This window comes from Aquarana catesbeiana, linkage group LG01 (genome assembly GCF_042186555.1).
Source record: "Aquarana catesbeiana isolate 2022-GZ linkage group LG01, ASM4218655v1, whole genome shotgun sequence".
Classification (NCBI taxonomy): Eukaryota; Metazoa; Chordata; class Amphibia; order Anura; family Ranidae; genus Aquarana; species Aquarana catesbeiana.
In genome coordinates, this window is record NC_133324.1 from 85188641 (window position 1) to 85213622 (window position 24982).

At 43.4% G+C, this 24982-nt stretch overlaps 1 protein-coding gene across 1 annotated transcript in view; it reads left to right on the forward strand.

Moving 5' to 3' along the window:
• The first annotated feature begins 715 nt into the window (after positions 1–715).
• Positions 716–24982, forward strand: part of SKP2 (S-phase kinase associated protein 2) — a 37850-nt gene continuing 13583 nt past the window's right edge. The window contains exons 1-9 of the mRNA XM_073621206.1: positions 716–1334; positions 3090–3340; positions 5685–5796; positions 7314–7457; positions 10148–10282; positions 19224–19322; positions 21200–21327; positions 21432–21483; positions 24324–24431. Coding sequence (XP_073477307.1) covers positions 1327–1334; positions 3090–3340; positions 5685–5796; positions 7314–7457; positions 10148–10282; positions 19224–19322; positions 21200–21327; positions 21432–21483; positions 24324–24431 — 1037 coding nt within the window. The 5' untranslated portion in view covers positions 716–1326. The remainder of the gene's footprint in view (positions 1335–3089; positions 3341–5684; positions 5797–7313; positions 7458–10147; positions 10283–19223; positions 19323–21199; positions 21328–21431; positions 21484–24323; positions 24432–24982) is intronic.

Genomic DNA, 24982 nt, shown 5'->3' on the forward strand with positions numbered 1-24982 from the left:
GGCAGCACCCGAGGACAGAGAGACGCTTCGGCCTCGGGTGCCGACATCGCGGGCGCCCTGGACAGGTAAGTGTCCATGTTTTAAAAGTCAGCAGCTGCAGTATTTGTAGCTGCTGACTTTTAAAAAAAAATTTTTCGGCGGCGCTCCGCTTTAAAGAGGAGGTCCGCCCACCCCTCCAAAAATTAAAAGTCAGCAGCTACCCATACTGTACACAGACTGCAGCTGCTGGCTTTTAATAATAGGACACTTACCTGTCCTGGAGTCCAGGGATGTCAGCACTGCAGCTGATGTCTCCATTGGCTGTCGCGTGCTGCCGCCGCCATTGCCGGTAAGGGAACCCGGTAGTGTAGCATTACAGCTTCACAGTCCCTGCTGCACATGTGCGAGGCACCGCTGTGTTCTCCTACTGGCCCGGCGGCATGGGGTGGAGGAGACGGAAGGAAGAGTGAGCTGAGCTGCTGACGTAACTCGCCACGGCCCGGTCTCCTGGAAGTGGGGACAGGATACTTGTGTCAAAGACAGCTCCCCCCCCCCCGAAAGGTTCCAAATGTGACACTGGAAGGGGGAGCAGACAAATGAGCGGAAGTTCCTCTTTTGGGTGCAACGCCGCTTTAATGAAAAAAACAAAAAAAACTACAAAAAAAACAAAAAAAACACTGAAAAAGAAAAAAAAAAAAAAAACACAAAAAAAGAAAAAAAAAAAAAAAAACAACAAAAAAACACACTAAAAACAAGCACAAAAAAACAACAAAAAGACACCCAAAAAAAAACAAACACAAAAACAAACACAAAAAACCCCACTAAAACACAAACACAAAAAACAAAAAAAAAACACAAAAAAACACACTAAAAACACACAAAAACAACAAAAAGGCACCAAAGAAAAAAACCACCCAAAAAACAAAAACAAAAAAAAAACAGCAAAAAAAACCACTAAAAAAAGCCACTAAAAAACAAACACAAAAAAAAATGGGCAGACTTGATGGACAACTTGGTCTTTTTCTGCCGTCACTTTTCTATGTTTTTATGGTATACATGTTTTTTTTTTTTTGTATTTATTTATTTTTTGTTAGTAAAAGCGAGAAAAGTTTTAAAACCATCCAGCCTGATAGTGACTGGGTAGTCCTCCCATGACACTGGGACGTCAGTGTTCCTGCAGCGACCTCTACCGGGCAGACGTGGTAAGCGCTCATTACAAAGCCACGCCGTGCACTAGTTTGCAGAACGCAGGGAGCTGTGCGTGACGTCGGCGGCGCGCCCGTACGTGTATGTGGAGGGACGCGGGAAGTTTGTAAAAGGGAAGGAGATCTGGCGGGCGGGCGTACGATGAGCAGGTAATATCACCGGACACTACCGGGGAGAACCTGTATAGACCGATACACCCGGGTGCGGCAGTCCTCCCTCCTCTCTATGACTGCCGGTGTGAGGGGAGAGAGGGCCCCGGATGGAGCGGAGCCCTGTGTATAGTTGGGGGAGGGAGATATCAGTCAGGTCTCGCCCCCCCCCCCCCCCCCCTTATAATCACTGATATGTTTCCCATCATGTAGGTGTGATCCGGGCTCCTCCATATGTCTCCATAGGACCTCATTCACCCGGAGATGTACAACGCGGGGCGTATTTCCTTACCGGGAGGGGCTGGGCTGTGTACACCAATGTCTGTAGACGAGTGATCTCCGATATTTGTGGGGGGGTCTCCTCCGCACCGTTGTGTTCCGGAAAACGTACGTCTTTGGCAGCCCATTTAAGTGAAAAACACGAAAAAAAATGCAGATGGAAACGTGCGGTTTTTTTTTTTTCTACAAATGGTGTGTATCTCGAAACACGTGTGTGTCCCCCCCCCCGGATCTACACCGACCATTCTCTCTATAACTACTTCAATACTGGGGGGGGGCACTTTTACCCCCCCTTCCTGCCCAGACCAATGTTCAACTTTCAGCGCTCTCACACTTTGACAATTGCGCGGTCATGCAACACTTTTCTTCAGTGCACATGTGTCGATGATCTCAGTACATGCAAACCGTGCGGGTTTAGGAGATATCCAGAGTAGCTACAGGTAAGTCTTATTATTACAAAGTGGTCTCGAAGGGTTTGCAGCCACTTGCAGACCACGCTACAGCGTGGCCCGGCCAGTTCTGGGAGGGCATCATATGACGTCCTCCCGCGACGGCACTCGCTGCGGGGCGCTCTGTGATCGCTGTGTCCTCCGGGCCCTGCTGATCACAGATTGAGGTAAAGAGCCAATCAGCGGCGGCTTTTTTTTTTTTTTTTTTTTTTTTTTACCACGTGATCAGCTGTGACCAATCACAATGTAAACAGAAGCCTGTTCTCAAAAATAAAATGCGGGAATTCTGCGCTGTGTGTGTTAAAATAATATCTAAAATCTAGGCAGCTAACACACAAGCAGTATACACAACTTACAGCGTAAATAATAGTGGAAGTTTAGCACCTTTTTAAAAAAAAAAAACACTTCTGGACCGCCCACCGTGGATTTACGTTGCCACTTTGTGACGTTAAATACCGTTCTTATGGCAGTATATAGCTGCCCTAAGCCCCGGTATTTTCTTCAATGGCAGGCGGTCCGCTTTCGGATAAAAGTGGTCTCCGCTTTTATCGGCAGTGAGAGGTGCCCACCTGCCTTCTGCCACGTCCCGGGCGTCTCCGCCGCTTACAGGATCCTTCGGTAGCGGCAGAGACGATCTGATCCCCCTTTTGGCTAAGATCAAGTGTAGTATCTGTTCTTATCAGTTGCCAGAGGAGGCGCTGTGCTACTCCCAAGCGTGGGGAGGGCAGATGCAAATCCAATGGTGTCATTGCACCTGGAAGGGCAGTTTCGGTAGGGATTTTTATATATATATATAGTGTGTGTTTTTATTGAGGCATTTTGGTGAGCTAGCACAGGATTGTTTATTGATATGGTGATATGAATAGATTGTGTTGCATCTGTCAGATTTTGTGAAAAATAGGAACTAAAATTTATAGGGGATTCATAGGAGTGTGTTCTTATTTTATGCGGCACCTTGATCCTTCTCTTGCACTGTGGGTACAGTATGGAAAAAAGATAAATAATATTTTATTTGTACTTCATGCAGGAAACATCTAAAGGAAATTCCTGCTTCTGCCAGGAACTCCGCAAACTGGACATGGGACTCCAAGAAGAGCTCCGACCTGCTTTGTGGAATGGGAGTAACACCCATAGAGAAAGATGCACTGGACACAGAAAATACTCCTCTGGACCAAATCGTAAAGATTACTCCACCACAGAAGCGCCAGAAGCCAAAGGAGAAAGATGACACCTTTGTTATTGCTAGACGTCCAAGAGCAGCAAAAAGCTCTACATCAGGTAGGAACTGTAGAGTGCTGTGATCAAGTGAAGGTGTGCGGTATGTATGAGCCACCAAAACTCAGGGTAATGTCTACGTAAAAATAGAGATAGCAGTTAAGGGCAAGTTTTGGAGCCACCTGACAACTTTTTCTAGGTTCAAGTGGTGCGATACATGTTGCTAGAGAGCCTGTGTGTTATGAGAAACAAACATGAGGCCTTTAAAGCAGAGGTCACTAATCTCTGGGCCACGGACTGTTAGAAACTGGGCCCCTGGGGGGGGTGGCGCTGACCTCTCTGGAAGATGTCTACATTTTGACGAGACTCTCTCCAGGCATCGGGGACTTCAGGTTTTAACAGGGCTTCTCGGAGCTTCCTTCTGCCTTTGCTGCACTTTTCACCCTCCCGGCCTAGCAGCAGAATGACCATCAAAGGGAAAGAGCGGCAGCAGCAGCTCTCTGCCGGGTGTGAGCTACAACAAAATGGTGCTGGCAGCTGCTCTCTCAATGCGGCCGGTGCCAAACACACTAATTAAACCAGCAGCATTAATACGTGCCCAAAATCGGCTTCACATGGCTCTGCAGGTCCCACTACCTCCTCGGGCTCATCCATCATCCTTCCATAGGCAACCCTGCGAAATCCAGGGCAAGGCTGTCGCAACCCAGTGGATCTTCCTCTACCCCTCACCGGAGGTGAATGTAGCCTGTGCTTTTCCCTGATGACAACAGCATCCACACTGATCCCATCTCTGCTTTTCCAACCACAAAGCAGCCCATGGTAGATACCATGAAAGACAGGGTATGGTCATTAAAATCATCCCTACAATCTGACATGGCTTGCATTCTCTAATTTAAAGGAGAACTATGGTCAATGCTTTTTTTTGGCTGTACTTCTCCTGTGGATCCCAGGAGTGCAGTTCGTTCTGCACTCCTGTGCCCCGTTTTTAGCTGACAGCAGGCTGAAGCTTGCTAACGTCACTGGTCCAAGCTCTGAAAAGATCCCCACCATATAGTTGGGATCCAACCAGAAACCTGGATCAGCCTCTTGGCAATCCGCCGAGAGCCTGAGCCTGCCGCTCCCGCCCTGCCACAGCCCAGCACTCCAGTGAGCGCTGGAGGGGCAGAGCAGAGATCCAGAAACTGACAGTCCCAGCCCTCTGCTCAGAGCAGAAGGGAGAACTGAGGGATCAGTGGAGTTTGATCGCTCAGTTGTCACTGCAGAGCCAGTGGGATACAGATGCAGCATCAGATCGAATCCTCTGTTCATCTGACTTTGCACGGATGCGATCTACATTTAATTTGATCATAAATATTTAAGCAATTTTATTTTTTTAGGCAAAGAGATACATTCATGAAATGCATACATGGGAGCTGATAAAGAATTTTCATTTGTCTAGCAGGTCCTGAGATTCACACACTCCTGCCATATATTACATGTGGCTTGGTTACCTCCCTATCGGCAACAGTAAAGGAGCACTAGCACTTGGTAACTCACTCTCCTCACCTGCTCTTCCTTGTCAGCATATTTGCATGCAGGAACCTAATCTTCCTCTAGCGCTGCACCATCCTCTCTTCTGGGGATTGCAAGAGGCTAATACTAAGGCAGATTTATGTACCGTACATTCATTAGATGTATTTTAAATATGATTAACTCATATTTTTTATTGAACACACAACTGCATTAATTGACAACTTTTTCCCCTGGTGTTCAGGTTTAGGAGCGCCATGTAAATGTGTTTGTATGTTTTTAAACCAGGCTGTAAATACTGTATTTATCGGCGTATAACACGCACTTTTTTCCCCTGAAAATCGTGGGTGCGTGTTATACGCCGATCCCCCGCCGATTGTGAGCTTTTCGGCCGCTCACAGCGGCTTTTGGCTTTTCTCGGCGACTTTGAAAATGGCACCGCCGTTCTCGGCCGCTTTCGGCCATTCTCGGCGGCTCTCGGTCGCTTTCGGCCATTCTCGGTGCCTCTTGCAGTCCCGCGGGAGCCGCCGAAAGCCGAGTGCGGCTGAGAGCCGCCGAGAATGGCCGAAAGCGGCCGAGAACGGTGGCGCCATTTTCAAAGATGCGATGCAAACGACACAGGCTACAGAGGGACACTAACAAGGCTGCAATGGGGGACAACACTACAGATGGACACTGACAAGGCTGCAGATGGACACTGATGAGGCTGCATTGATGGGCATTTAAATGTAAGTTTGTTTTTTTTTTTCCTTAAAATTCCCTCTTAAACTTGGGGTGCGTGTTATTCGCCGGCGCGTGTTATATGCCGATAAATACGGTACTTACAATCCTTTTTGTGTGTTTGTCAAGCCATTGCATCATATATATTTTTTTTTTTCTACCACTCTTCTTTCTAAAGGTATATCATGGGATTCCCTACCAGATGAGTTAGTTCTGTGCATCTTATCCTATCTGCCTCTAACTGAACTATTGAAAGCATCTTGCGTTTGTAAACGCTGGAGGAGACTATCGTAAGTGTTCAACTCAATATGGTAATATCTTTTTACAGGGTGGCTATAAGCAATATTATATGACAAATATTATTCACCGATGACACTAGACATTGGTATAAGATGCAATATTATGTGCCAATGGCACCAGAGCTTGGTAACAGAAATGTATTACATTTTTGAGACAGCCCTTCAGATTTTTTTTCTTGAACTAGCACAGCCTACTCCCACATCGTGTCACACTTAAACTCCAGTGTGCTCTCCTTCAGTGATGTGACTTCCATGTTGCCCCTTCTTGCTCTGCCTTTGCGCAGTCACTGACGATGTAATGATGAGACTACATTATGTTAGCACTTGGCATTTTTTCCAGCATCTTACAGCAACAGGGAAAGCGCAGAGAGTGTACACTGCACTTTGTGCTTTTTTTCTTTACATTGGGAAACCAGGCCCATTCACACCTATACACACTTTTGCATGTGCCTGCAAATGCATGGTACAACAGTTCACTGTGTATGTGCAATTCATTTTTAATGGCAACTAACACATATATAGAGTTGGCTCCTTTTTGCACACTAGGCCATCTAGGAGCAGTGTTTCCCTCCAGGCATTTTAGTGTGCCCCGGAGGGACAGGTGCAGTGCCCAGCCCCACTGCTGGCAGCCTGTCAGTCTATGGCAGGCTGCAGCTGGACAAGACTGAATGCTGTGTCCATTGAGTAGTACCTGAAGGCCTGGAATGCAGTATTCTGTGCATGAATGCATGGGGCCCTAAGTGCAGGTACCAACCGGTACTGCTCCTAGACCGCTCTGTGTTCTAAGGGCCTTAACATACCTGTGCTTTTGTGTAGTTAAAAAAAAAAAAAAAATGGAATAGCTTATTGAAAAAGAAAAAGTACAGTTGATATAAAGAAAAATGTGTATAAGTGTGAAAGGGCCCTATGGCCCAACTGAAGTCACAAAATGTTTATTCAGTTAAACATTGTACTAAGAATCTTTTTTTTTTTTTTTTTTTTTTTTTTTTTTTTTTTTTTTTTCTTCCCCTACTGTACAGACCAGTAGGAATTGGAGTTATATCACTTAGTAGCCAACACTCAGTAACAGTGAGAATACCTTTTGAAATTCTTTTGCAATATAAGTATGAAAAATCTTGTGCTAAGGGGAGTGTTACGAAATGCACATATATGGGGGTATGGTATTAATAAGATAAATGTGAGACTTCACTTGGGCATTTTTATGCATATTGGTGCTGAACAAATACATTGTATGAGCACTGACTAATGGTATAAGTAGCATTTCATTTCTGTGGGAAGTGGAGGCTGTTATATAAGCACCAGATTGGGCTATATCAGAATTTGGACAAAAAAAAAGTACCCCAGCAGTTTTGGTTTTTCGGACTGCTGTTTAGCCTAGTAAGTGATAAACATTTGCTCAGATAATTGATTTAGGCTGTTCTGCAATTTCTTTGCAATAACTTTTTTTTTCTTAGGATGTCTTGTACATGCTCATACTACATATAAAACATGTTGTTCCTTTCTCCTAGGTGTGATGAATCGCTGTGGCACAGTTTAGACCTCACTGGAAAACATTTGGTGGACGGAGTAATTGGATATTTGTTGTCTCTAGGAGTGGTTGTGTTGCGCTGTCCTAGATCTTGTATTGGAGAACCAATGTTTAAACAGATCAGGTGAGCAATCGCCTAGACACGAGGTGGAAGACAAAAGATCTGAATAGACATTGATCTGCACATAAACAAGCTTTCTGGTATCGGCCAAGCAATCTGCATTTCTATTTGTTTATTGTGTAGACAGCCCTGGTATTGACTGATCAGTAATGATCAGCAGAATTTTTCAACTTTGAGTGTCTGCACAGTTTGTTCCATCCGGCATACACTAGTTTCCTGTACTGACTAGAATTCCCCCAGGCTCAGTGCCATTGGGCAGCTTAAAAACAGCCGAATACAAAGTTAACCACTTAAGGTCCGCCCTATAGCAGTTTTACTGCTACAGAGCGGCACCTTTTGCTGGATCACGTGTGTATATATACGTAATCTGACATTTTCAGGTAGAGGGCGCGCATGTGATTGCATACAGTGGTAGCCTATTGGCAGGTGCCGCAGACTCGATGTCCACCAGCACCCACCGATAATCCTGCAGAGAGGCAGATCTCCGTTCTGTCTATGTAAACAAGGCAGATCGCCGTTCTGACAGGAAGGAAGGCACGGATCCTGTGTCTCTCTGCAAAACAGGGACTAGGATCCATGTCTTTCCCTTCTAAAAACACCTCTTACAGTGTAGCAAAACACAGCTTAGGCACACAGTTAACCCTTTGATCGCCCATTACCCTCTTCCCATCCAGTGTCAATAGTACAGCGACAGTGCATCCTTCTTTCTTTTTTTTTTTTTTTTTTTTTTAGCACTGATCACTGTATTAGTCTAACTGTTCCCTAAAAAGTGTCAGTGTCCACCGCAATATCACAGTCCCTGCTATTGCTGCCATTACTAGTTTAAAAAAAAAAATAGAGATATCTATATCACCAAAAGAAAGCTCTGTGGGGGGAAAAAATAAAAAAAGCACAAATTTTATTTGTGTACAGCGTTGCATGACTGCGCAATTGTCAGTTGAAGCGTTTGTTAACCCAAAAAAAAAAACCCCAGATATAACATACTGTTCCTTTTTTAAAGCAGGGATATGCAATTAGCGGACCTCCAGCTGTCGCAGAACTTGCAGAGCAAGACTCTGACAGCCACAAACATGACATCCAGAGGCATGATGGCATTTGAAGTTTTGCAACAGCTGGAGGCCTGCTTATTGCAGATCTCTGCTTTAAAGCATGTTATACAGCACAGTGCTTGTGCTGTGTCATTTGGCCCCTGTAACACCTAAAAAAAAAAAAACAACCTGGCTGATCCTGCCTGGCTCTACCCTCCCCCCTGCAAACCGACTACGCTGCTAAACCCTGACATTGCGTGATTCTCTCAGCCGCAACTCTCCTGTGTCCTCCCCCCTCCCCTCCTTGCTGTTTTACCTGATCAATGATTTGTAGTTTGTACAGCCAGCCTTGTGACTTGCACAACTTCTCCACAAAAAAAGGAGACAGAGTTGTTCTGATTTAAACAATTTCTCTTCCTGATTTAGCTGTTCAAAATAAATCTCCTCCGGGTGATCAATGTACATTGCAGGGATTTTAACAAACTTTATAGCAGGGACCTGTTTCTGTTTTAATGGAGAGGTTCACCTTTTTGCACGTTACACCTGTATTTAGCGTTTAACAAAGAAACCCCCCCCCCCCCTCCCTGCACCCAGTGTCGCATCTTAAAATCATTGTGGCTGTGCAAGGCCCCGCCTGCACAACCATGTCAGTCATTCACAGCGACCTGTGAATGAAGTAACTACAAGTCACCACAGCAGACTGCTTGTAGTTTTCAATGGACTGCGAGGGAGCTTATGATCGCCCCCTTAGTAAGAGAAAGCTGAAACAAATGTCTACAGGAGCCTGACATTGCACCTATGATGCACTGATCATGGCAATACTCTGCAAGACTCCTGTGGAAAAAAATTGTAAATGCAGTTTCTTTCCTGAAAAAATGTGCACTTAGGTGAACTTGGCCTTTGGGGAAAAAAGCTGTATGTTTCACTGTGTCCTTTGGAAGTCTGAATGGCAGTGTCTGTGTTCAGTCCAATTAGCTGATGCACTTGCCATCTTCCAGTTAGGAAAGTTGCAGTATCTGCATCCCTTTAGAAGTAAATAACCCTTAGGGAGTATCTCAAACTATAATGCCTATTGCAGAGGATGCCTAAAATCTGACTTGAATCTTAGTGTAGACTTCTGGAAAAATTGGTGAGCCAATCACAAGAAGGTAATTACTTTTCTGGGGAAGTTCTGTACACCAACTGCGTGCAGAAGGCCTCCAGGTAGCCATATTGCATTGTATGGAAAATGTTAGCACTGAAGATTGTAACCTTAAATTACAATATGGCTTGTGTTCCAATTGTATATGCTGTATTTTTTGTTATTTGCTATATTTTTTTTCACGAAAGTGGAGTTACCCTAGGACCATTGTAGTTCCAAACTACAATGTCTCAATGCCTTGCCTAGAATCTACCATATCCGTTTTTAAGGAATGCTGTACCTCCTATTGCATATTTGGTAAACCCTAAGGTGGTGGTGTTGCAGGACCATTGGTACTCTTTGCTTCCTGCACAATTAGATCAGTGGGATAATTTGACAGTAGATTGTCATTATGCATTTCCAGAGAAAGGAAGCGACTGGTAAATTCCCAGTCTTAGCTAGTTGCTGTGACTTACAACATACGCTATTTGCAGTATTTGAGTAAACCAGTATAATGCAGTTTAATTTACTAACCTATTTTACAGACCTTTGCGTCTACAACACGCAGACTTTTCTCATTGCACAATCAGCATAGACGCTTTGCGGAGTATGATTTCCCGTTGCCATAGGCTGCAGAATTTGAGTGTGGAAGGGCTGGAGCTGACTGATGACATCATAAGGTAAGAGACAGCAATGCCATAGAGGCATTCTATTGGTATACTATTGTCTGGTATAATACTTATCACTTATTTACACTGTATGGAAGTTTCTTGGAGTAGTCTAAATGATCTTCTACAGTTAGCCTAGAATTTATCTGTGCGTTTATATACTATGTAATTAGTCAAAGCTAATTTTAGATTTACTGTAAACATCATGCAGGCAGTCCACAGTTAGGAAAGAGTGCATTTCACTACATTACTAAGACCCCTTTCACACTGAGACAGTTTTCAGGCACTTTAGCTCTAGAAATAGCCTCTAAAAAGCGCCTTAAAACTGCCTCCCATTCAGTGCAATGAGTGCTTTGACACTCAGGCGGTGCGCTTGCGGGACGTTAGAAAAAGTCCTGCAAGCAGCATCTTTTGGGGCAGCTTGGGAGCGCTTATAGCGCTCCCAAAACACCCCTGCCCATTGAAATGAATGGGCAGCGCCTTAAAAGCGTTTTGAAAGTGCCGCAAAACAGGACTTTTTCTCCCTTCGCCTTTCAGGACAGCACCTTGGAGAGAGCGTAGCTCCACCTCTTAGACAGGAAACACTGCGTGACAACGCCCCTTTAAAAAGCAGCTGCTTCCACCATGCCATCAGTTTTAGTGTTTCATCCGCCATGGTGGAAGCACTGCTTGGGGAACCAGAGGGGCTGCGCTCTCTCCAAGGAGAGGGTTTTGGCAGGACCTCCACGTTTGGGTACTCAGACCAACCCAGCTCCTTCCCTTACGTGAGGAGGGTGCTCCGGTGTCCTTTCCTTCTCCGGCTCACAGGAGTAATGGTCTGCCGGAAGTTTTCCACCCGGGGTGTTCGGGGGGCCGCGGTTGTGCTCAGTAAGAGCGTCCATGCCAGGCCTCTGCATGGCGGCGCCGAATCCCGGACAGCAGGTGATGTCAGTTCCGGTGGGCGGATACTTCCGGCGGGGCGTAGCAGCGATTGGTTCCTGCTGCTGGAACGCAGGAGGAAGGGGCGGGTCCTCTGGCCGGGACTTCCTTTTGTTTGGCACATGGAGCCTAGTACACAGTGCAGCAGCTGCGGATTGCACTATGGAGACAGCGGAATCGTCAGCAGCAATGGCGGATGCAGGCGCCCAGGTTCCCGGCCAGGCCCAGGTAGGAGAGGTGCGGTGGCACCTCTTTCCTTTTTATATCACTGGGTGTTTTATCTTTGATGTGGTTATTCAAAACCTGCTGCTGTCTGCTATGGGGTAACAGTTTCCATTAGCAGTTCAGCAAAGGAGTGAGACTCTGGGCACTTAGGGTGTTGGCTGGAGGTACTACTTTTCTCTGAAGCCTTAGTTCTAAAGGACCTGGGTTTTTTCTTGTTTCTCTGTTTCAGAAAGCTACTGCCAAATCAGAGAGAACAGGGAGAAAGTGCCCCCATGCAAAAATCCTTTAAGGGACTCTTGGCCCAAACCACTGTGCAAATCCTGCATTGTGGTTTTAGTAAAAGAAGAATCCTCACAAGAGTGTAAAGAGCTCTTATCTTCTGTGAGGAAGGAGTTAGCAGAGGCCCTAGGGACAGTGCGTTCCCTTGTAAAGCACGGCCAGAGTTCCAGCCAAGAGCAGAGTTCTCACTCCAGTTTCCCTCAGTCCACTTCCAGACAGGTGGAAAGTGAGTCGGAGGAGGAAAGGGAAAGCATTCCACCCTCAACCATTGATTCTGAGGAGGAGGAGGTGGAAGAAGAGTCAAGATCATCTAGATATAAGCTGTCACTTGAGGAGGTGGATGAATTACTCAAGGCAATTTATACTACCCTGGAGATCCAGGAAGAAAAGGCTCAGCTGTCTGTGCATGATAAGATGTACCTGGGGCTGGAGGAAATTAAACACAGGGTGTTCCCTGTGCATAAAGTGTTAACAGACACTATTAAAAAGGAATGGAAGAACCCAGAGAGAGGACAGTTTTTTTCTAAAACCCTCAAAAGGAGGTTTCCTTTTGAGGAGAATGAGGAACTATTGTGGAATAAAAAACCAAAAATAGACGCTGCCTTTTCTCAAGTATCTAGGAAGACTGATTTAGCTTTTGAGGACATGGGTATTCTCAAAGATGCTATGGATAAGAGGGCGGATGGGCTACTGAAGAAAGCCTGGGACTCATCTCTAGCTAATCTTAAGCCAGCAATGGCGGCTACGGTTGTGGCTAGGAATCTGGAGTGCTGGTTAGAGCAACTTAAAAATCATGTTGTGGCAGGTACCTCCAGAAAGGACTTATTGGAGTCCTTCCCTACCCTGCTTAAGGCAGTAAAATATATGGCAGATGCCTCTGCAGAATCTATCAGGATGTCAGCCAGGTCCTCTGCGCTTGTTAACTCAGCAAGAAGAGCACTCTGGCTAAAGACCTGGTCAGGGGATTCAGCTTCTAAAGTAAAACTGTGCGGAATTCCCTTTTCAGGAGACCTGATGTTTGGGCCAGAACTAGAGACTGTCCTTGACAGGACAGCAGACAAGAAGAAAGCTTTCCCACAGAAGAAGAAAACGGTACAGCAGAGGAAAAATTTTCGTCCTTTTCGACAAACCGATAAGGAAAAGGACCACACACAGAAGAGACCCTGGTCTTCTCAGAGAGGAAGAGGTAGAGGTGGGGTACTCTTTAGAACCCCAGAACAAACCCCTAAAAAACAATGACCATCTAGTAGGGGGGAGACTACAGGACTTCTTACCAATCTGGGAAAAAACAACAAAGAGTCCTTTTGTTCTGGGGTTAATCAAAAAGGGTTATCAATTGGAATTCTCACAAAGCCCCCCAAGTCGGTTTTACATCACAAACCTGCCAAAGGATCGGGAAAAGGCTCTGGCCATGAAGTCTCTGTTACAGGAACTGATGCAACAGAAGGTCATTTCCCAGGTTCCGAAAGATCAAGAGGGGAAGGGGTTTTACTCCCACATTTTTATGGTCAAAAAGCCATCAGGAAAGTTCCGCCTGATTCTCAATTTAAAGGTTCTAAATCGATCCATAAAATACAAAAAATTCAGGATGGATACGATTTTCTCAGTAAGGAATTTGCTAACCCCCAAATGTCATATGGCTTCCATCGATTTGAGAGATGCCTATCTCCATATACCAATAGCGCCCCCATCACAAAGGTTCCTGCGTCTTGCAGTCAATCTGGGGGGAGGGGAGATTTGGCACCTGCAGTTTCGGGCTCTGCCTTTCGGTCTTTCCTCTTCTCCCAGGGTATTCACAAAAGTGATGGCGGAATCTTTGGAGCCCCTGAGACTGAAGGGGATTTCAATAGTACCCTATTTGGACGATCTGCTACTGTTTGCAGACTCAAGGGGTCAAGTAGAGGTCAACCTACAGACAGTTCAAACACATTTAAGAGGTTTGGGATGGCTTCTCAATCTTCAGAAGTCAAACTTAATTCCATCTCAAAGGGTAAGGTTTCTGGGGTACGAAATAGACTCGATAGAACAGAAAATTTTTCTACCCCAGGAGAAAATAGAGAAGATGCAGTTGACCCTGATAACACTTCATTCCAACGCAGAGATCTCTGTAAGACAAGCCATGTCTGCTCTGGGTCTGTTGACAGCAGCAATTCCTTCGGTACAGTGGGCCAGGTTGCATTCCCGTCCTCTGCAATCGGATATCCTGATGAATTGGTCATACCAGGAACCTCTGGAGAAGAAATTCAACTTGGGGGCAAGAGCAAAAAGGTCTCTCTGGTGGTGGAGGAACCTAGGAAACGTTTCAAAAGGGCTTCCTTGGGTCTTTCCGGTAACCAGAAGGCTGACTACAGATGCCAGCGCCTGGGGATGGGGAGCTCACCTGGAAGAAAAAACGGTTCAGGGAGTTTGGACCAAACCAGAAGCCAGAAGATCTTCAAATTGGAGAGAGTTAAAGGCTGTTCACTTAAGCCTCCTCTCCCTCCAGGAATTTCTAGTGAATCAACATGTCCAAATATTGTCAGACAATATGACGACAGTATTATATTTAACAAAGCAAGGGGGCACAAAAAGCAAAACCCTAATGGGTCTAGCGCATCAGATCCTAAGATGGGCAGAGAACAATGTGGCCTCTCTATCAGCAGTCCATCTAAAGGGGACGGAAAACACCTTAGCAGATCTCCTCAGCAGGAAAGAAATAAGGGAAGCAGAGTGGTCTCTCAATCAGGAATTATTCGAAAAGATTTCCAAGAGTTGGGGTCATCCCCAAGTGGACCTCTTTGCAAAAGAGGAAAATGCAAAAATACCAGTCTTCTTCTCTCTTCAGAGACAGGATCAAGCTCTCGGAGTAGATGCGTTAGCTCACAAATGGGACTTCCATCTGTCCTACGCTTTTCCCCCGTTCCAACTGATACCAAAGGTGTTAGCCAAATTCAGATTGGAGTCCACGGAGCTAATATTAATAGCTCCTTATTGGCCGAAAAGACCCTGGTTTTCAACCTTGATGAACCTCTCAGTGAAACCTGCTTGGAGATTACCAATCAGGACAGACCTGTTGAGTCAGGGCCGAATTCTCCATCCAGATCCAGCTTACCTCAAACTAACAGCTTGGTTTCTGAAGAACAAATCTTAAGACGAAAGGGTTTATCAGAGAGGCTTATTTCTACCCTTCTTGCAAGTAGAAAAAAAGTGACGAGAGACATTTACTTTAAAGTCTGGAAGATCTATAATTCTTGGTGTTCCAGTAAAAACTTTGATTTTCGTACCACATTTTCAGTTTTGGAATTTCTTCAAGAGGGATTGGAGAAGGGGTTAGCAGCAAGTACGCTCAAGACGCAGGTAGCTGCTTTATCAGTTTTTTTGGAAAGAACCCTGTCAGGGGAACCTTTAATAATCAGATTTTTTAGGGCAATGGCAAAAGTAAAGCCTAGACCTGTTGTTAGTTTTCCCAAATGGGATTTATCTTTAGTTCTTCAGGGTCTAACTATGGCACCGTTTGAACCCATAGAAGAAGCATCATTACGTTTCTTGACGTTAAAGACTATTTTATTGGTAGCAGTAACTTCCGCACGTAGAATTAGTGAGTTACAAGCCCTTTCAATTAAAGAGCCCTTCATGAGATGTCTACAGGATAGGGTAGTCTTAAGGACGGATCCAGCATTTCTACCAAAGGTGGCTTCAGTTTTTCACCGTACACAGGAAATCATTCTCCCTACTTTTTGTCCTTTACCTTCGGGAGCAGGAGAAGAAGCTTTCCATACCCTTGATGTCAGGAGGTGCCTGCTTAAATATCTGGAAAGAACAAAGGAAATCAGAAAGTCATCCTCACTCTTTGTTTTAATGGAAGGTACTCACAAAGGAGGTAAAGCTTCCAAAAGCACCCTTGGAAGATGGTTAAAGCAGGCCATCAAAGAGGCATACATATCTTTGGGTCTGGAACCTCCGGAAGGGGTATTACCTCATTCTACTCGAGCAGTGGCGGCATCATGGGCAGAAAGGGCTGGGGCATCTCCTGAGCAAATCTGCAAGGCTGCCACATGGTCCAGTTTTTCGACCTTCATAAGGCACTACCGCTTGGATCTACTATCAGCCTCGGACCAATCATTTGGTAGGAAGGTTTTGCAGGCAGTAGTCCCACCCTGAAGTAAGTTTCTCGGTTATCCTCTCCAAGGTGCTGTCCTGAAAGGCGAAGGGAGAAAACCTTAGTTAGACTTACCGGTGACGGTATTTCTACGAGCCTTTCAGGACAGCAGCCTACTTCCCTCCCTTGGTTATCATATGTAAAGTATAATTATAGGACCTGGTAATTGTCTGATTATATTTTCCAGCATGTCGGAGGATTTCTCGGTAACAACTGATGGCATGGTGGAAGCAGCTGCTTTTTAAAGGGGCGTTGTCACGCAGTGTTTCCTGTCTAAGAGGTGGAGCTACGCTCTCTCCAAGGTGCTGTCCTGAAAGGCTCGTAGAAATACCGTCACCGGTAAGTCTAACTAAGGTTTTTTTTTTTTTTTTTCTAAGGTCATGTTACATGACCAATAAAAAAAGTGACCTTAAAAAATCTGAAAAGTGCCGCTAAAACACAGGTAAAGCACCGTAAAAACAACGGATGCTTTAGCGGCGCTGCAGTGTGAAAGGGTTATAAGTGTCTCTCTATATATAGGGGGGGGGGGACGGCTCATAAGTACACTTGTCTGCTGTAAATGGCAGCCTGTTGTAATGTTTCAACTTATGACATTGCTATTGTGGCAGCATGATACATCAAGTGTCTTCTGTTGTATCTAAAACAGTTAACTAGTGGTAGGTCTTATTCGTATTTTACATATATAGTTTTTAGGGACTTTGTGTGGAGGGGAGGAAAACCTAGATTTAGATTAGATTTGAAATACTACAGCAGCCTATTGATAAGGGGGGAATTGCGATAGCTAACGCAAGATATTTTATTGCATCACAATTACAACATTGGCATGGTTGGGAGGCAGAGAATGTGGATGACCCTATACAAAATATAATAGCATCTCAATTTAAAAAATACCAACTAATAGTAGCTCATCATTTCCATAATAAAAAAAAAGGTTCCCTACCTTCCACCTGATTCATAGAACATGGGAAGCAATACGAAATATAACACAAGGGATATACGAATCAGATGCCCATATGGAATAATTATTGCCTTTATGAATTAAACAAACTTTCGGAATTTTCAAACTGGAAAAAAGCAGGTACAATATTTCTGTACCATTTTATATGAAGGGAATGTTTTACTCCCTTTTTTAATATATTAAAAGATTGTTATCAGTTAACGAATAATTTTTTTTTTTTTACCAATACTTCCAAATACATCATGCATTACAAATCCAAAGCTCAAAAATTCAATTACAGTATGAACACTCAACAATATTAACAATGGCAACATTGGTTGCCCGTATGAAACGAGGACTAATAGGAGATCTTTATTCTAAATTACAAATAATGGAGACCACTGAAAAACACAAAATAATTTTGCCCAGTGGCAAGGAGACATTGAGGATTTGAATGAGGAGGGCTGGACACATGCCTTGGAAATGCTTCCTAGGACATCTCTCTCGCCCCCTCAAAGGTTATCTCAGCTCTTTATTATACATAGGGCTCATTGCGCTCCACAAAAACGTTATACTTGGGGGGGAAAATATGTAACATCGCTATGTCTGAGATGCTCTTTATTTAATGGGTCTCTTATCCACATGCTTTGATGTCCAAAGCTTCATTGTTATTGGAACAAAGTATTTACAACCCTGAACTCGTTATGCTCCACTGAGATAATAGGGATTCCTAAACTTGCACTACTGGGCATAATGGCTGATGGAGCACTATCAGCAGATATGCATACTATGTGGATAAGATCCATATATTTAGAACGAAAAGTCATTTTACAAAAATGGACATCCGTCTCCCCTCCAACCCATAACCAATGGGTTGAGAAACTTAATTATATACTTTAAAAGAGAAAATTTAACATTTTAAGCATAGAGGTACACCCCGAAGGTTTGATTAAAATATGGTCACGTTGAATAGAATCTAGTAATGTATTAAATGATTTATCTAGTGGAGAGGAGTGAAGGTAGAGGAGATAGATGAGAGTAGAGAGCTGGGCTAGAAGGGTGAGGAGTAGAAGAATGATGGGAAAAGATAAGTTGAACCCACTTGGAGGAAGTAGCCATAGGTTAATGATTGATATTGGAGGAGTCTAAGATCTTGTACAGAATGTATCTGTATTTATGTTTGCACTATGTTTCCCTTATACATAATGTTATTATAGTCAGAGAGGTACAAGGTTTTTGTGTGTTTTCTTACTTTGATACTTAATGGATTAACTTGATATAATATTTGTTTATATGCATCACAGAATATATTATGGATTAATTTGATAATTTTTATAAACAAATATAATTGATTAAAAAAAAAGATATGGTAAGGCAGGTTTGTACTATGCATACATTAAATTGTGTATATTTTTAATAATTGTCCTGAAGGCAATACAGAGTTTAACTGGGATGACTCTATGTAGATATACAGAAGGATAACCCATTTGTGTATCTATGGTGTGAGCAGAATCGGGAAGTCATGATAAAAGTGTAGTGATAAAATACTGTGGTAACCGTATGATTACACTACATGATTAATCGAGGAGTAGTGGAGAGGAGGTAATCAAGGCCACCCACTGCTTAAAACATTGATTTAACCTATGAAACAGCATTTCCACTGTATGCACACACACTTGACTGTTAAAGCGGGGGTTCACCCACACCGCCAAAAAAAAAAATATTAAAAGCCAGCAGCTACAAATACTGCAGCTGCTGACTTTTAATACATGGCCACTTACCTGTCCCAGGGTCCAGCGATGTCGGCAGGGGACGCCGAGAACCCACTCGGTTCTCGGCAGCTGCCGCCGCCATCCTGGGTGAGTAAGTGAAGCGTTGCGGCTTCACTTCCCGGTTCCCTACTGCGCATGCGCGAGTCGCGCTGCGCGTCCCTAGTGGTCCCCGCTCTCTCCTGGGAGCTGTGTGTTCCCAGCAGACAGCGCGGTGGGGACGGGAAGAGGCATAGACTCCCATGGGAGTCTATGCCGGAAGTGGGTGCAAATACCTGTCTTAGACAGATATCTGCACCCCCCCTCCCCCCTGAAAGGTGCCAAATGTGACACCGGAGGGGGGGGAAGGTTCCGAAAAGCGGAAGTTCCATTTTTGTGTGGAACTCCGCTTTAAGCCAAGAACAGTCAGCATCTCCATAAGAACATGTTCTAATTGTAAGCTTTGCACTAAACGGGCCAAGTGCAGCTGTGGCATGGATGACCTTTTTAAATTTCTATTTACATGCATCTTTAGAGACACAAGCAGTTGTCTTCTGCTTCACGATACAGCACACATGGAAGGGAATAATGCAATGTTCAAAGCTAAAGGCCAAATCGTTTATTCTTATTACCGGTAGTTGAATGTAGAGTTTTATTTTATAAAATATTTGTTTTTCTGTATAACTTTCGGGATCCTGTTCTCTTCAGTGCCATCGCCCAGAATTCAGATCTGGTAAGACTGAACCTTGGTGGTTGTTTCGGCTTCTCGTCAGAATCGCTATCACACATGCTGAACAGCTGCTCTAGGTAAGACTTTCTTCTCTCAGGCAGTGTGTAAAATTATGATCTTGTCCGGACAACGTAGAAACCAGAAGAAATTTTGGACAACCAGTCTTCTACCAAAGACAATACAAAAACGTCAAGATATTTCTTCAAATAAGAACTGAAATGGAGTTAGATTATTTCTATTTCTTTTTTTTTTTTTAAATACATTTAAAATAGATTTTTTTTTTTTTTAATTTATGTCAAAGTCAGACTTGAAGTGTATGATGACTAAATGCATGGGCTATTTTCAAGAAATCTGTCCCTGTCTTAGATTTAGATGGAGGGATCCAAATGTATATTAAATATTGACTTTTCTGTAAATAGCCTAGATCTTGCTGTTCCGACTCCCAATTGATAGCCTTCTGACTAGTAGGCTGGTAGCAGGGGTTTGGGTTAAAGCGATATCAGTTTTTTTTTTTTTTTTTTTTTTTTTTTTATTTAAAAAATAAATAAACTTGTTATACTTATCTAAAATGTCTCTCATAGTGCAGCGCCACAAAATACCTTTAAAAATTGTGCTAAAAATGCATCCTTATTAGTGCATGAATTATCAAAGAATATCGAACAAAGTTCATAAAATATGTAGATTCCACCGCTGTGCTCTTCAATCCCCAATAAGGTTAATGACCCCAAATTGTGCACACCACCACCGGCTGAAAAAACTGCTCACCTCAAAGGTGACTTCAATGGGCACTGTGTATAATCACTCCTGTGCTATACCTAACTGCGATCTCTCTCCTCCCCTCCTGGGAATCACCTCTGTACACGTCTCTCAATTCAGGCAGACTACATGCAATCAAAAAGCAGACTCCATAATGCTCTTCATTTAAACACATTTATTAAAATGCCCCCTTATTAAAAACACTTACAACACTTGCAACAATTAAAACACACTAAGGATGCATTTTTAGCACAGGATTTAAGGAATTTTGCGGCGCTGCACTATATGGGACATTTTTGGTGTGGTGAAATCACTAACGGTGTACAGCAGCCGCTGTGAATAAACACTATATAATTGCACAGTATTTTATATTTTCATGTTATTGATTGTTGCATGAGATTTTGTTCTATTTGGATGTATTATTTAGTATATTTATAGGTAGTAGGGATCGGCCGATATAAACTTTTTCAAAAGTATCGGTCAAAAAACTGACCGATATTGCTTCAAGGGGTTTGCTCGACTGTTATTACAAGCAGCTGGAGGGTACATGTTTGTTAATAAAAAAAAAAACCCTTTACAATCACTTTAAGCTGTCCATATCTTCTCAGGGTCCTACTGAGTGTTTTAACTCACGGAAATCTCTGTATTTGCATAGTTTAAACAAAGTCAGTGAGATTTGCCTAGGTCCACTATACAATCATGTAGTGCAAAGACCAACTTAAACACACATAAACTGAATCTATTATTTAGGGTCTGGGACTACATAATTGTGGGTAAAACTAAAGGAGATTCTATGATGGCCTAACATGGGGCTAGAGTACACTGGTTTTGGAGTTTTCTAGGCTCTTCTGGGTCTTTGCTGTTCAAGGACTTAAGAATGAAAGCAGTTTATACTCTTGTAAATATTTCAGTGTACATTAAAGCAGCTCTTCCGCCTATGTACAAAAAAATTAGAAGCAAGCAGCTACAAATACTGTAACTGCTGACTTCGTGACTGGCCCCACAGCTTCCTGGGGGGGGGGGGGGGGTTGAAAATTTTGCTGGACCAAAGGTGGTGGCCGGTAATTGTCAAATCTAGATACCGCCTCCCCCAGACACAAACTAAAGTGCCAAAATTAGAGGAGGGGGGTGTCATAAAATGAATTGGTACATAACTTTTCTTATTTGAATGATAATTCTCTAACTGTATTTAATGCAGGCTGGATGAATTGAACCTCTCCTGGTGTGACTTTACAACGAGCCATGTGAAGAGCGCAGTGGTTAATTTTCCAAGAGGTTTAACCCAGCTGAATTTAAGTGGATATCGCCAGAACCTGGATTTAGCTGGTATATTAATTGAAACTAATTTCATCTGTATAATTTTATTCTGTTGTCTGTTGCTGATGCGTGTGAATCGGACTAATTTCAGCTAAATCCTATTTTTCTTGTAGATGTAGAGGCTTTAGTGCAAAGATGTCCTGAACTTACCAATTTAGATTTAAGGTAAGTAAAGCTTTTCATTGTACCCCTTAACAAATATAACACACAGGAAACCATTTTTGGGGGCTCAGTCAAAGTTTTTAGCAGGTGGGATCACTGTGACTATTAAACTCCACACCTACTGAGAATCTAATAATTCTGTATAGAGAAGATACAATATTAAAGCCTATTTCCTATTTTGCAGTCGAATGTGCAAAAACTTCACTACGTTTTGTGTTCCCATTCAGATAGTATGTCTATATTTTTTTTGTTTGTTTGTTTGTTTGTGTTTTTTTTTTTTTTTATGGTTTTTTGGGAGAAGGTGTCAAGGCTGACTGCAGGGGTGTGTTTTTTTTTTTTTTTTTTTTTTTTTTTTTTTTTTTTATAACAATGTTTAGCGTGAGCCTGTCCCAAATCTATCATCCTCATACAATGCAAGAAGTCCAGCCTTTAAGCTGGGTTTACACTGATGCGGCCACGGGTCCTTGCATCCCTGTACACCAATTCACAAATGTATCGGGTCCGAATTTTTGCCTGAATTCGCACGTAAAACGGAGCCAAAGACACACAAGACCATTTTCCAATGCGAACCGCGGCCTCCTTGGAGCTGTGTGAACTGGCTCTATCGAGAGCCGGTCACAGTCTCCTGTCATGTGAATTGGATACCCACATCCAATTTGCCTAAGTGTGAACCCAGCCTTAAACCTTTATCCCTTTTGTTAGGACAGAGTAGATTTACTAAACCTGGTGCAGCTGTGCATGGTAGCCAATCGGCTTCTGATCTTAGCTTGTTCAATTAAGCTTTGGCAATAAATCCTGGAAGCTGATGGGTTCTTATTCAGAGTTGCACTCTCCAGCTATGCTGTGTGAATGGGAACATGTAACAAATATAAAGTGGGTGTTATACCATTTTTGGCTGCAAAAGCGGAATATGTTCTGCTTACACTCTGCCTCAGGAGTGAATGCAGGCTAAAGCTGATCTGGAGATGGTTACCTGTGCAGTGGGTCCCCTTCCCCATTGCAAGAGTTTACTACTAATTTTGTCTAGGGAATGATGAGTAGGATGAATTGCTTCCCTCATTCCTCACTCCCCGGTGCTCTGCTGTACGAAATGCCTAAGGTGTAGGCAGTCCCTCAGTGTCCTCACATACACTGAATAAGTAATCCAATCCCCCTAGACAACACAAGCAGTTAACACATGTATTGTGGAGGGGGGGGGGGGGGGGCGGCTACAAGGGTTGCTTCTCACCATAGGATTGAAATGGCTTGGAGTGTGTGTGTGTATATAGACACCTGATCACTTTTATCTACCGGAATCCCCTTAAGCTGGCCATAGACCGAATCTCAGCAGGGACCGTCAGATTCGAACCATGAATGTAAAGGCTGAATCTACCCAAGTTGATCAATTTGGGTACAGCCAGCCTGTCGGACTTTACATGTTATTATTATTGGCATCTATTCTAGCCACTGGCAGTAATCCACTGTGTTCTCTTGGTGGGGATGGCTCCATGGGAGGGATTGCCCCATCAACATTGACTGTGATAGAAAATTGCTGCATCAATGGCCGGCTGTGGCTGTGGATACGCACGACTGAATGCTTGCAATTGGTTTCCTAACAGAGACTTGTTCCGATCAAATCGTTTGCTCAACCTTACAATACATTTACAAAGGGTGTTGAAATGAGGATTATGAACATATTGTGCTGATAGCATGCGCCATTGGCAAAAAAATAGACCTGCTTTGCCAGTCCAAAAGTCCGTAAATGAACAGTTAAAAGCAGTTTGGAAATTGAAACCAAGGAAGCCTTGCTACTCTTTGAACCATCCGGACACCGGATACTGAAAATACACAAAGGAAAAAAGAGTGCACCGGCTCTTAGTTCAGTAATCTTTATTAAAAGTAAAAAAAAAAAAAAAAAAAAAAGACACAAGTAAAGTTGCACTCACAATTGTAGGCATATGTCAGGCATGTCATCAAATGCAGGTTGTTGGTCTTCCGGTCTGTGGAGTGCTGGGTACGGCGTTGGCCGCCGATTGGCTAGGTGCACTCTCCTGCCCTTCAGAGAGCCTGTGATGTGACAACCTTTGTGCATGCAGGTCCAGGGTGCAGTCAGCTGAGCCGTCCCTTGGCTGACAAGAGGAAGGAGAGATGTCCACAGCATGATTTCTTTGCATTTGATGACATGTCTGACCTATACCTACTTGTGTGGTGTGTGGGTTTTTTTTTTTTTTTTTTCCTCTTTTAAAAAAGGTTAATGCACTAGGAGCCTTTGGGCCTTTTTTTTCTTTTGTGTCTGTTGAAATAAGGATAGCTGTTATTAAAAATGTACACTTGTTGGCTTATGTTTTATTCATTTACACTGTAAAAAAAAAAAAAACTAATTTCATATAGTATATTGAAATAAAAAAACAGTACGGCATATATTTAAGTCTAATTTTATATACATTATGACAGTAATTTTCCCACACTGGTACATTTTCAAGTCCTTTTATGCTATGACAGTTTCTTTTGATATTGTTACGAAATTGGATGGTACCTTTTTACCAAAAAATGTCCATGCAGGTAAGAGGCACCTGCAGATTAAAAAAAAACGTAAAAAAAGTGCAGTTTTTTGACTGCAGTTGAATAATGCCCGTGTTGTAGGTGTAGGACACGTATGTACCTCCCAAACTCCGGCTGAAAGACTCCCAGAGATGACACCACGAAATCACTATATTCAAAAGAAGGGCTCACCTGTGGGGTAGCTTCTGTTGGTAGGATTGTGTTCCATGCTTCTCTAGTTAAATTAGATGCTGGTAGTAGCAGTAGAAGAAATATTGTGCCATGGGCGCTGTATAATATCATTTTTTTTTTTTTCTGTGCAGTGACAGTGTATTGCTGACCCCAGAATGCTTTCCAATACTCCACCAACTGCTGCACCTCCAGCATCTTGGCCTCAGCCGCTGCTATCAGATCTGTCCTGCATCCTTGCTGTAAGTATTTACCTTACCAGCACAGTAATTGGACGGAGAGTTTTGTCTAGACAAAAGATGTATTTTCTAAAAAGTAAGTCATATAAACACATTAAAGTACTGGTCATTACATTCAGCTTTAGCTGCAGTATGAATCTCATTCACAATATAGTGGGACCTCGGATTGCAAGTAACGCGGTTTACAAGCGTTCTGCAATACCAGCTCCTTTTTAAAAAAAAAAACAAAAAAAAAAAAACAAAATCTCGTCTCGCAAGACGAGCAGGATTCAAGCCGCTGGGGTGTGCAGTACCGCATTTAGCCTGGGGTGCCGGTGATGCTCAGACACTCGGTTGCCAAGTGTCTCCCAGTGTTACCGGTGCCCCCACACCTCTGGCCACGTGCGGTACTGCGTAGACCGACTGTGGCACAGACTATCTGAGTTTCCATTATTTCCTATGGGGAACCTCGCTTTGATATACGAGTGCTTTGGATTACAAGCATGCTTCTGGAAGGTATTATGCTCGTAATCCAAGGTATTACTGTAATCCATTGTTAAGGGCTTAATTTTTAA